The sequence below is a fragment of the Pleurodeles waltl genome, chromosome 6 (assembly GCF_031143425.1).
Source record: "Pleurodeles waltl isolate 20211129_DDA chromosome 6, aPleWal1.hap1.20221129, whole genome shotgun sequence".
Taxonomy (NCBI): Eukaryota; Metazoa; Chordata; class Amphibia; order Caudata; family Salamandridae; genus Pleurodeles; species Pleurodeles waltl.
Window position 1 is genome coordinate 1,054,266,716 of NC_090445.1, and position 13,558 is coordinate 1,054,280,273.

Here is a 13,558-nt window from a genome sequence, read left to right on the forward strand (position 1 = left end):
CAGATCTGAAGATCAACAGCAACATTCCTGGTTATGAGAAAGCAGGGCTGATTGCAGAGGCCCCCTAATTTTTGCCCCCATTTTTCACTTTTTGCTGGTGTTTTCCTGACTCGGATGGTGCCCTCTGTACTGCTAAACAGTCCTAGGGCCTGCGCTCTGTATAAAATAAGCATGCAAATTAGGCTACTTATAATTGCCTATGTCAACCTACCTATAAGTCCCTAGTATATGGTAGGGCATGTATGTTTAGGGACGCCAGCATACTGCTGAGGTGCCCAGGGCCATTCTAAAGGCAGGCCTGCCTTGCTGGCTGCTTTTAAATTAAAGTTCTATGCAAATTCGACATTGGAATTAAAAGTACTTCCAAAGTCATAAAAACCTTATGTTTATATATAGGTCACCCCTAAGGTGTGCCCTATGTGCCCCTAGGGTTGGGTGCCTTGTAACTATAAACAGGGACCTTATAAAAATTGATTTATAAGCCCTGGTGAGATAAAATAGCCAAATTCGTTTTTGCCTCACTGTAGTGAATGGCCTCCATAAGCTAAAATGGGGAGACTTTATTTTGATTAAAAAAAAATCCCCTTAAGTGTCAGATCGAGGTTGTTATCAAATTAATTGTGTTAATAAATCTCACAACTTACAATTGTTGGATTTAACATAGAGAGTTTTAAACTCTACCTGAAAAGTTGCCAACTTCGGCTCTGTAGTGCCCTTCTCTGATTGGTCAGCCTCTGGCAGTCTGGCCAGGCTACCTTGATGAGGTGTGAAGTGGCCTGGACGGAACACAAAAACTTTTACTGGGGGAGGAGAACTACCTAAGCAGATGGGGAAACAGGAAGGGGGGGCTAACAAACTGGTCTTCAAAGACATGGAAGGACATTTGGAGCAACCCAGCACCTCCCTTACACCGTGCAATCCCAGACAATTAGGTGCCCTCTTGATTAGATCAGGAGAGGGCAGGAGAGGGGTATGTTTAAGATTTTTAGCCACACCAGTGGGTGGACTCAGCCAGATGAAACCTCCACAAATCAGTTTTAGCCATGATGGATTTTTGAAGAATGTTGCTCCCTGGGATTGATTTTTGACACACTTCCCAGGAAGTGGCCATCACAGGGGGAAGGACCCTCGATCAAATTGGAGACCCAGAACCTCCCGTTTCTCACCCAGGAGCAATGGTAAATATGGCAAAGCTCCACCCACACCTCACATCCCTACCAGATCCCTACAAGGAAGAACATCAGAAGAAGAAGGACTGCCCTTCTGGACCCCTCACCTGCACCTGGACACTGCACTCTCAAGGACTGCATCAGCTGCACACTTGGGCTTCACCACAAGAAGGACTTTGCCTGGCTTCAGCTGGTTCAAGGAGGGACTCCCTGTTTGCTACAGGTGACAAATTGCTAACCAGAATCCCATGCACCAACTCCTGAAGAAACTGACTAGCTGACCACTGTCCAGTGGCCAATTGGCACCAGGTGCATTCTGGGACTTGTAGTCCACACCCTCCATGAGCAGCTCAGAGCTTCTGGAATGTAGAGGTGGGATGTGAACTCCTAAAAGACCTTAAAATACCTTCTGGAAGAAGATCCAGAAGTTTGGAGAAGATCAGAGAATGTTTAGGAAAAAAGCTCCATAAGGGGACTGACCCGCCGCTGCAACTCTAGCTGGCTCGCCTCAACCGTGACCCGGGCTGACTTGCAGGAGAAAATCTCCAAAAAAGAGACTAAGGGGGTCATTCTGACCCTGGCGGTCTTGGACCGCCAGGGCGCAGAATGACGGAAGCACCGCCAACAGGCTGGCAGTGCTTCAAAGCCCATTCTGACTGCGGCGGTAAAGCCGCGGTCGGAAAACCGGGGCCGGCGCTTTCCCGCCGTTTTTGCCCCGGCTGGGCGAATCCGCCAGGGCAGTGCTGCAAGCAGCGCTGCCCTGGGGATTCTGACCCCCTTACCGCCAGCCTGTTTCTGGCGGTTTTCACCGCCAGGAAGAGGCTGGCGGTAAGGGGTGTTTTGGGGCCCCTGGGGGCCCCTGCACTGCCCATGCCACTGGCATGGGCAGTGCAGGGGTCCCCTAACCGGGCCCCGGCCAGCTTTTTACTGTCTGCATAGCAGACAGTGAAAAGCGCGACGGGTGCAACTGCACCCGTCGCACGGCCGCAACACCGCCGGCTCCATTCGGAGCCGGCTCCTGTGTTGCGGCCCTAATTCCCGCTGGGCCGGCGGGCGCTAACTTGGTTAGCGCCCGCCGGCCCAGCGGGAATGTTGGAATGCTACCGCCGCCCGCCAAAGTTGGAATGACCGCCTAAGTCCGAATGTAGAAAGTTGACTGGACCTCCGATCAGTGTATCTGAAGAGTGCTCCAGGGAGGTTGGATCAAGATTCAGGTTTAGCCCAGTCAAAGGATTTCCATCTCGAAAAATTGTCTAAGTCCAAATGTAGAAATCTTCACCGAGGTCTCCTGCGACGTGTATTCGAGGAAGGACTCCAGGAAGGTAGGATCAGACTGGCGACATTGTCCTGCTGAAGAAAATCTTCAAGAAAACAACTAAGTCTGAAGGTAAACTTTTGACCGAGGCCCCACGCTTGCTGTAGCCAAGCAGGGCTCCATCACGGCCTTAAAATTTTACTTTGCCCCGGTCGAGGTGCGATGAGATGACCAGATTGGCGCTTTTTATTTTTATGCGCTAGAAAACAGAAATTCTTTAAAAATTCAATTCTCCGATTCCCCTTATCCAATTTTATTTGTTTTGGTGTCATTTTCAAGATAACCATTTTCTCTATGTTTATAAACTGGTGATGGTTTTTTATTGTGTTTTGTGTTTTACTTATTTACTGTTTTGTGCTTCTTAAATGCTTTACACACTTGTCTCCTAAGTTACGCCTTGTCAATTGTTGCCAAGCTACCAAGGGTGGAGCTGGATTTAATTTATTGAGACCTAACTGGACCTAAGTGGAGGTTAGTGGCCTATTGCTAAGTGTAAGTACTTACCTGCCCTTATCAATAATTCACTTCCCAACACTGGTAAGCCAGTCTTTACCTTTACAAACTTTCCAATTAGTGCTACCACTGATTTGGACCACCAACACTGAGTCAGCATCACCCCATCATCCCAGGAAGGCTACTATGCTCAGTTTTAGTATTACTGTTGTAGCTATGCCAGTCACCTTGACCACTTTGTGCTGCAGGTTGGCATCTTCACGCTGGAGGTCAAAATTTAGTGGTGTACCTCACTTTTATGTCACCTAGATAGCCAGTGCATTATCGTTTGACCTGCAGTATCTACAACTACACTTAACTCTTTCCTAGTACTACTTATTTGAGCTGTAATTTGCACATCTATGAGCAAGAGTTGCCAACCTCACTGAGCTTGGACCAGCATGATTTCCAGTAACTCACTAGGTTCGATGTCATTGCAACAAATATCATGTGTTGAATCAGTGCTCTGCATTGTGATTTGATCTGAAAGACCCCTGAAAGACATTGAAAGTCAAGATACAGTGAACCCCCTTTGATTCCTTAAAGGCATATACCGTTGGACTATGCTGTTTTGTGGGGTTTAATAGCTTGGTCCTATTCTGAACCTTAGAAGATGTTCCTCTTTATTGTTTTTATGGGTGTTCTTCAAGTTTTCCTTCACTCATTTAAGTCAAAGGCACATCTCCTTTAACCTTTTTTGTGTTACTGCATTATTATCATTTCACTGAAGCATAGTCTGAACCTTTAGGTTCTTTAGTTATTAGCTCTATTCTTGTTTAAATATAAGATTGCACATATTTTTGCCAGGTATCTCATTGCTGCTCGATGCTAATATAAATAACGGAATTATTTGTACTGTGGAACATAAGCCAAGAACTATATATACATATATATATATATCTCTACATATATATATCTTTCAAATACCTTTCTGTTAGTATTGAAAAAGGAAAAGCCAGCACTCCAATGATACAATTAAAAAGGCATTTACGGTCTTTCTCATAGCTGAAAATCAGTACCAACGCCCCATCTCCCTTAGCAATTATATCCTGCAGTTTCATAAACGTAGAAGAAAAGCTAACCCACTTTCAACATGGAAGGTATATTCTTTTGCATTTTCAAAACACCACCGACAATTTCATTTTTGCTATGTTATTTTTATTGTTAATTGTGTTTTTGTTCTAAATGTCGATTTCTGTCTATTTATGGCAACATTGTGGATGGTGTTTTGGTTTCGTATGAAGAAATGCAAAAGAATATACCTTCTATATATATATATATATATATACATATATATATATATGTTTTTTTTATTTCTTTCACTGAAAAAAAAAAAACAAAGGTTGGACGTTATAGTTAGGTTCTGAATTTACTTGTACAACACCATAGAAATTCAGCAGTTATAGTTACTTGAGCTAAATATAACTAGCGTTCCCGTATTACACTGCTTATGACCTCACATATTACATCACTCATGACATGGTCAATGACATCACTGATGACAGCACCAAGACGATAACCCAGGAATATGAGAAAGTAAAGAGAGTCTCCAGAGATAGTTTGCTCCATCCCAGTGATGATTGTGATGTGGACAAACGGGACTCAGTTAGGTTCATTACAACATTTTCTGACCAGGCATAAGGTGTAAGGAAAATATTAAAGAAGAGCTGGCATATTTTGAAGACTGGCCCTTTGCTAACTGAATTCATCCACAACATGCCTTAGATCACCTTTAGGAAGAGCAGATCCCTCAAGGATGACCTGAGTTATAACATGGTCACACAACAGTCAACATTTAGACAGGTGCAGGGCCCTAATAGCTTCTTTTGTTGTATGCAGTGCAAAGCTTGTTTAAATAGTGCCAATTGTAGAAGCATTAAAGTTGGCAATGGTAAAAGAGAATACCACTTGAAGGGATAATATAACTGTAACACTGATTTTGTATCTATTGTCTGATATGTCCATGGGAGAGGCTGTATGTAGGCAGCACTATCCATCGGACAAGCAAAAGAGTGTTAGAGCACAAAAAAGCAATCTCCCATAATGACACCCAGTATCCAGTTGCCAGACATCTTCATGATCTTCACTCTGGCAATGAGAAATTGTTAAGTTTTGCGGTGATTGACAGTGTGGATCCCGACAGACGGGGGTGATAGAGTGCAGCCCTTGAGGATATTGGAATCCAGATATATTGTTGATTTCAATACACTAGACCCCAACGGTCTAAACTCCAGGGAAGAAATGGTGATGTATCTGGGATGATGAGTCGGTTAGTCAGCAATACAGGTTGATTCATTTTATACAATGTGTTTTGCCTTTTTGAAGCAATAATTGTTTTTTTTATCATATTTTAATGTGTATGTAAATAGTATTTTAACATGTTCTTTATTTTTATTTTTTTCTTTTTTTTTCTTTGCACACAGGTGTCAACGCTGTGTGATTTGCAGAGTAGCCAACCAGGGAGATTTTGTTTCACTATACATTACTGTTCGCAATCTAGCGGTATAATCAAACAGGTTATGCACACTTGGGCGCAATTGTGGGACTACGCATCTACTTTGAGACTCATTACTTGTCCTTTTTTGGTGGCAAATTCATTTTATTATATACATGTTATTGATAACAGTTACGATCTATTCACCATTAAGGCAGCAATTACTCTGTAGATTTCCTTAGTAGGTGCAGCTAGACTCAGAGTACGTAGAGGGTAGGCATGGAAGGTACGTTTCTTACTATCATGCTGTTTGAACTATGCATTATATTTTATTGACTATTAATAAGTTGTTTATTTTGGGTATGAGTATTATATTTACTGTGATCATGGTTTAATGAAATCACTGTTTTTTACCTTAGACTAACTCGTCTCTCATTTCTGTACACTGCTGTTTTCTTTACAACTTTTGTTTACGCATGGCAGCCACTTGCACTGTTCACTGAGCACGTTTTGGAGGATTTGTCCTTTTTCTATGTTAGACACTATTAAGGAGTGTGTTTGTTTCTCACATGCCATTCCTGACCAATTGCACAGCTGAAATGTGCTGGATGTGAAGTCATATTTCTCCTTAATATATAACTGCATTTCAGCACCCTCCAGGGTGTCCGAGTCTTCCTGGATTTAGAGGAAATTGTGGTTTCATTTGGGGGCTACTGGAGCCTGGCTCGGACCGCCAAGCCACAGCCTCAGCACTCCAGTATTGTGGAATATACTATATATATATATATATAAATATATATATATATAGCAGTAACATCTCAAATATGACGAGATGTACAGCTGTAATATGACGTGGTAGAAACTTTAAGGTCAGATTTAAAAACAAAGAGGCAAGCATAAGATGCAATTTGGATGATGTTCTATATGAATATTGACTCCAAAATGTTGTTTGAGCATAATATTGTGGTCAAACTATTGGTAGTGCAAAAATATTGAGGGACACAATATTAAGTGCGAGTATATCGCTTTTTTAATGATTGGAAAAATATTGAAGTTTAAAATGTACTATACTAACATTTTATGGTAGGTAATGTGACTTTTCTTTAGTAAGCACTTAATTTAAGAAACGCTTTAAATTATAATTATTTGTTGTGAAATATTTCTACAATCAAAATTTTGGGGTTGTTGGTTTTATTGGGGGAATGGATGGATAGTTTAATACAAAATATTACTCTATAAGTAATTTATACCCAAGTATATTAGTTTTAACATTCTTATTTAATGTTACATTTTTCATTATTTATAATTTCATAGGAGGGTTAGATGGGTAGTGTATTAGGTTAAAGGTATATGATAATAATTTATTTAATTAATATCAATATTAATTAACTTATTTATACACATATTGTAACAAACAAATACAAACTTTTCTTTTTGTGAAGCTGACTGGAAAATGTATTGTAATAAGGAAGATTAATTTACATATATATTGGGGTATTAATGCATGAGAAATTGGAAATAACAATTTTACATATTTTTTAAACTGTTTAAAAGATACCTGTTAATATATAACATATGTAAATTGTTACTCTATAACACGTTTTTAAATGTAGTTTAATGTAGAAATATAAATATGTATACGCATAATTTTAATAATTAGTTTACAGTTGTGGAAAATATATTTGTATTCATTAAAATATAATTTTAAATGACTGTGTTTTAATTTTTTAAGATTATTTATTTGTAGAAATATTTTACATTGTTACATATTTTAATATATTTTAACAATGTGTTTCGATGTTTATAAATGCCAATTAAATTATTATTTTTTCACAGGAATATTTAGATATAGTAATGATAATTCAAGATTTATTGTATAAAATTGTGTATGTACTGTATCTTGAACTCAAAACTTTGGTTAAGTCTACTTTCATTGTAAAAATAGTTTACATTATATTGTCTATATTTTGGTTTTCATTATTTCTGTACTTACTACATTTTATTAATGACATTTATACTGTCAATATTGTTGTACCTACCATTATAGGTTCTGTACTCAACCACATAATTACTATGGTATTATTGTATCACAATATCTTTATAGTTGATAACCTGACAAACAATCTTTATATTAACATCCTGTAGAGCTTTTAAACTATATTTATAGTGTTATTATTTACTATTCCTAACACAGTGGGAACAAATGATCCCCCTATTATGTTGGATGTAATGCATATGTACAGCACTACGTCATGCTTTCCTTCCTTCATTTCCCTCTACAATATTTAGAAAGAACATTAAAGGTTGTGAGGAAGCTGTGTATGATTTCTCTATTGACTCAGATTAAGGCATATATCCTACAGAAGGCTATATTCTTGAAGGCATTTTTTTGCTATGACAGTGTATGACATTATTGTTTAGAATGTTTTGAATATAACTCTTCCAGGATGCATAAGAAACATACACAATGTTATTTACCATGTCACTATTATCAGCTTAACTATGATTTTAGTACGGTTTATTCCCTTAAAGGATCTGCATGTAAAAACACTTACCATCATCTGCATCGTCATTGGACATGACGGCTACACACTTCTCCCACACTGCCTTTATATCTGCTCTGTATCGATCACAGGCACATAGTAACATGGGCAGGAGAAGCGTCTGCACTACTGAACACCAGAGAACGCAGAAGACCATCCAGTCATAAGATGTATCAAACTTCAAGCTAGCAAAGCTCACAACCTAGGAATATAAAAGAAAATATTTAGATCTAATGTGGAGATTGATTGTCTGCATGATATTTCTGAACTTTACATTCAATCAGCTTGTGTGCTTATAATAGAAAATGTGCCTGATAAACCAACAGCAGTTTATCATCATTCTCACTGATTAGGTGTTCACTCATTGAAGGTTGGGTCAGTAGATAGTAAGATCTTGTAGGCCATAACTTGAGATGGGAATAGTAATATGATCTTCTAAAGTACAACAGATCCAGAATTGGGAAAGAAAATATTGGCTACATTTAATGAATAGACTGAGTTTAGTACTGTTAGTCAATATGCCTGCTGATGTCTATACAGAGTTGAATGATAATTGAGGGCATCTCCACATGTTACCCAGTGCGGTGTAATCCAGTGAGAAGGATCCCAGCACTTTCATGTTCAGATGCCAGCAATTCACTCTATTTGCAGTAAACTATTATCTATGCATTTTTGATCTTCTATCCCACAAAGCAATATCCACACAGAGACTGTTGTACACAGGTGTATGAGATTATGAGATTTTTTACATTTAGTGTCCAGTGAGCCTGAGACTAGCCCTCACCCACAAATTGGAACAACTCCATCGCCAGTTTCTTCATAATGTAACAAAAAATGATTACAAAGAAGACAGCGTACACATTGAACTTTACACGAACTACTGAGCCCAACACTATTGGATCCATCTAAGAATCCTCCCGTCAACCTAAGGAGAAAAGAATCCTTTTGTTTTAAGGAACTTTTACCCACTAGGTATACCCCTTGATGGCATGCTTCATGATAGAGTTCCTTCCCGTTCTGATGCGGAACAAGGCATGCTAAAACCTGTGAGATGCACAGGAGCATTTAGTGGGAAAAGGAATAGAGCAGTGAGTAGCAGTAGAGTTACTGTTTTAAAAAACCTGTCTGGAAGCTATAATGCTTTAACCTGGGTGATGAGCTCTCTGCCCCAACTGTGGAGTCTCTGCAGTCATGAATATACTATTAAATTGTAATTTGTGAATATGAAAAAAGAGCAAACATACTCCGAAGGTTTAGTTTACCTTTGTTTATTAGGCCCTAGGAATTTCTTATTTTCCCATTATCTGCTTTACCCATTATAACTATAGGCTTTTCAGAGACCACTAAGTAGAGTTTAGTTGGCGAAAATCTAGGACTGGCTAAAGGTGGCACACAATAGATGTACTTTTAAGCCAGTGTATAATGCACACCGATATCAACAATGTAAACTTTTTATCATGCTACAACTCAATTCATTAAATTAGTCTGTGTCGCACTGTAGTGTGCTTTGCCAGCCCCACAACAATAGATTTCAGAACCAACAAGCCATAACGGTGACCAGGAGACAGTGCACACAGCTGAAAACCAAATTTCTTCAAATTTAACAAGCACTTAAATGGAAAATTATATTTTAAACACACTTTGTATTTCTCAGGACAATGATCATCAGGTCCCAATGGGCCGACATAAAATATAAATGAATACAACAATCCATGTCATATTAATGCAAACACAAAGGTGTATAACAATTGTTTTGCCTTTTCCTTTGAAGTTTTAGACGGTAGAAAACTCCCAATGTATTTCGGGACCAGAATGTCCCTTCTTCAGGGGTGACTGGAACCAAAAACATGGAACAAGGAGAAACATTTTTCACAGGCTGCTATCTATGACAGACACATACTAGTAATACTGCTAGTAGATAACAATACAATATCCCATTTTGAGTACCATCAGCATTATAAAAACAGAACTCTGTGCGCAGAAAGAGACTACTGAGTGGAGAGCTAGGCGTGCATAAGTACCTCTATTACCATGTGCTAACATGCTCACAACCCTTAGAATCAAATCTGCCCTCCATGTGAAATACACCCACAAAATCTAAGAGAAAGTGAAAAGACCTAGAATGGATGCTCGCAAATAAATCAAGCTGTCTATTAAACCAACTGCTCAAGGGTTCTAGATGTCTCACAAGGGCCAAGACAATTGTGACCCTGTTAGAAATGGGTTTTCTGGTTGGCTAGGGTATGCACCTGAGCGAGGCAGAATCCACCCACTCTAGTCAGGGCAAGGGAGTTGCACGTCCAAGATAACCCCTGCTCACCCCCTTGGTAGCTTTGCACGAGCAGTCAGGCCTGTCCCAGAGGCAGTGTGTAAAGCGTTTGCGCAACACACACAACACATATGACGCACTATCCCCACCACAAAGGAAACACAACACCAAGTTATATGAAAATATACTGTATGTACACAATGCAATTATTAGACCAAACACAACATGTCAGTAATATCCCGCTACCTTAGAAGTAGTCAGAACGTAACACATTAGTTACTCTGCAGAACCAGCAGTAGTCACATATAACACACTGGTTACTTAGTATTCTGCAACATAAGCAGTAGTCAGGAATCACATTATTACACACATGCACTTGTCATAGAAATATCATAAACACCCATATCAGGAACATAATAAAACACATGGCAAGTCATGAAAAAATATTAGCCAAGCATGTCCATAAAAGGAACATTAGCAAACATATATGTAACTCGTCATAAGGCAAACAGGTTAGCATATAAATCCATAAAGTCAAGTAGGGATGCCTTTCAAATCACCTGTTTGTCCTGATGAAAAGGCACTTCCATTGCCCAGCAGCGAACAAAGGGGCCCCCGGCACACCTCTGCGTGAAAATGGGGGCCTCGCGATGATTAGAGGAGGAGGGGGGTGACATGCACCCATCTAGGTTTATAATGGGCCCCCATTGGGGCCTGCGATCTTTGGGGCCACCCGGGCCTCCATTGGCCCTCCAACAAAGGGGGGGGCAACAATGCCCCAAAAGAACAATAGGGGGCCTACCGGCATGGGGAACCTCCAATGAGGCTTCCACCCCACCCGCCCTTTGTGACAATATTAAAATCAGGTCCCTCCTGGGGCCGGCGTTCTCTGAGACCCCCTTGGGCCTCAATCGGCCCTCCAACAAGGGGGGGCAAAACTAGCAAACCACAACGATTGGGGCAAAAGATAGGGATCTCCCCTGAGGCCTGCCTCCCCCGATTCGAAAAGCCAAGGGGATAGGCAAAGGGGGAGAGGCTCGGCTGCTGGGGAACCTCCGATGAGGTATACCTCCCCAGTCTGCTACACAAACGGGTGCTTTTGCACCTTCCAGGGGCCGCTGCCTGCACAGCACTGGTGGTGGCTCCTGCTTCTAATCCCGTCCGATCCTCCGGGTCACCACGATCCTCGGCTGCACTTTTCCTCTTCTGCAGCACTCAGCCGCAAAAGCACCAGGCACCAGGAATGGTTGCCTGCTTGTGCCCCAGGGCCACTTCTTACATTGCCTCAGTCCCCCAGGGGCACCTCAACACCACGATTTCTTCCTCCTTCTTCCCGTGGAGTCCAGGGGTCACCAAATGCAGTGCGTCTTCAGTGCAATTGAAATTTGTAGTGCCTGGGTCGCAGCGGTGATTCCCACGCTAGGCGTCCTGACACGAAGACGCCGGTATTCGGAATACGGATGTGATAATCGTGAATATCGGGTAGATCGGAACTTCCATTTGGATAATTTATACGTTGGAGCACATTTGTTTCGGATTAACTGGCATTACCGTTTGTTGCTTAAGTGTTGTTGGACAAATAAGCCCTGAAGAAGTCGTAAGGGATGTAAACAATTCCTAAGACGAAACACGTGTTGGCTGGAAGGCTGGAAGTACAAATCTCTTTGGATTTCAGACTGTCTAATGTGAAATCACATTCTGAATAAACTTTGGACTTATCGATTGACTTTACTGGTTGACTCCAGGACCTGTTTGGTGCAATGTGGACTGATATATGTAACTATTTTCCATGTGAATTGTATATTTAAATTCTCTTTGTTTACTTTAGGGGTCCCTCATTGTGCATTTTCTTAGTTTTGAGGTTGTTTACCTCTAAGGGTAGGGTGTTTCCCTTGTGAGGCTCCCCGGTATATACATAGGGTGGATTGGCATCCTGAGCGCCACATCTCCTCAAATTACACCCGTTCTACTATTCCCACGGCGGCAGAGCGCTAGGAAAGCGCTAGAAATATGTAAGGAAAGCGCCCCCAAGGACCTGGGGATAATTACACAGAGTGCTTTCCAAGCACTCAAAATAAGCACAACAAAGCGCCCTCCAGGCACTATATAATGAGATGAAGCACTCCTCATGCTTTATGCAGTTGCAGGGGTCAGGGGCCACGGCACCCTGCCCCTGGGGAACAAAGTCAAGGAAAAAGGAGCACAGGTGGCAGTGCCCAGCAACAGGCCAGCGCAAGGGGGATGCAGGCAATTCCTTACAGTGACCAAGCAGGTCACAGGTCAGCATAGTAGCAGCAGTCCATGGCGGTTCCTGGTGAGTCCTTCCAGCAGTCAGTGTCCAGTTCTGAGATGTCTCCAGTGTCTCCAAATTGTGCGGAAACTCCCCTGTACTTATAGTCAGTTTTACAGTGTGTTTACAAAGTCAGTGGAGAGGAGGTTCCAACCAGTTACAACTGGTTCTGGGAGTGCCCCATCTCTCCTCCAGCACGGGCTCCAAACATCAGTTGGGGGTAAACTGTGTGAGGCCAGGGCACAGACTTTACAAATGCAGGTGTGCCCCACCTCTCCCTTCTCTCAGCCCAGGAAGACTATTCAATATGCAGATGCACCTCTGTGACACCTCCACCCTCCCTGTGTACAGGATGTCTGAAAAGTATGCACAAAGCCCAACTGTCACTCTGCCCAGACGTAGATTGGAGTCAAGCTTCAAAACACCAGAGTCATAAGCACAGAGAAATGCTCACTTTCTAGAAGTGGCATTTCTGTAATAGTAATAATAAATCGACTTACACCAGTGAGCAGCATTTCTCATCACCATTACAACCATACCAAACATGCCTACGCTACCCCTCATAAATCAGACAATACCCCCTACACATAAGGCAGGGCATTTCTAATGCAATCCTATGAGAAGGCAGCACTCATAGCAGTGAGACACCAGGTTAGGCTGTTTGTCACTACCAGGAGAGGCCACGCAACCTGGCACATGTCCTGCCTTCTACATACATAGCACCCTGCCGACAGGGCTAGTTCGGGCCTACCTTAGGGGTGACTTACATGTAGTAAAAGGGGAGTTCTGGGCCTGGCAAGTAAATTTAGATGCCAGGTCCCTGTGGCAGAAAACTGTGCACACAGGCCCTGTGCTAGTAGGCCTGAGACAGGTTTGAAAGGCTACTTCAGTGGGTGGCGAATACAGCGCTGTAGGTTCACTAGTAGCATTTAATTTACAGGCCCTGGGTATAGAGATACCACTGTACAAGGGACTTACAGGTAAATTAAATATGCCAATTAGGTATAAGCCAATCATACCAACTTTAGAAGGGAGAGCACCTGCAC

The 13,558-nt window shown here is 41.6% G+C and overlaps 1 protein-coding gene across 1 annotated transcript in view; it reads right to left on the reverse strand.

The window, feature by feature from the left end:
- The window catches only part of GPR153 (G protein-coupled receptor 153), a 592,988-nt gene that overhangs the window by 77,517 nt on the left and 501,913 nt on the right, over positions 1-13,558 (reverse strand). The window contains exon 4 of the mRNA XM_069240009.1: positions 7,966-8,155. Within this exon, the coding sequence (XP_069096110.1) occupies positions 7,966-8,155 (190 nt within the window). The remainder of the gene's footprint in view (positions 1-7,965; positions 8,156-13,558) is intronic.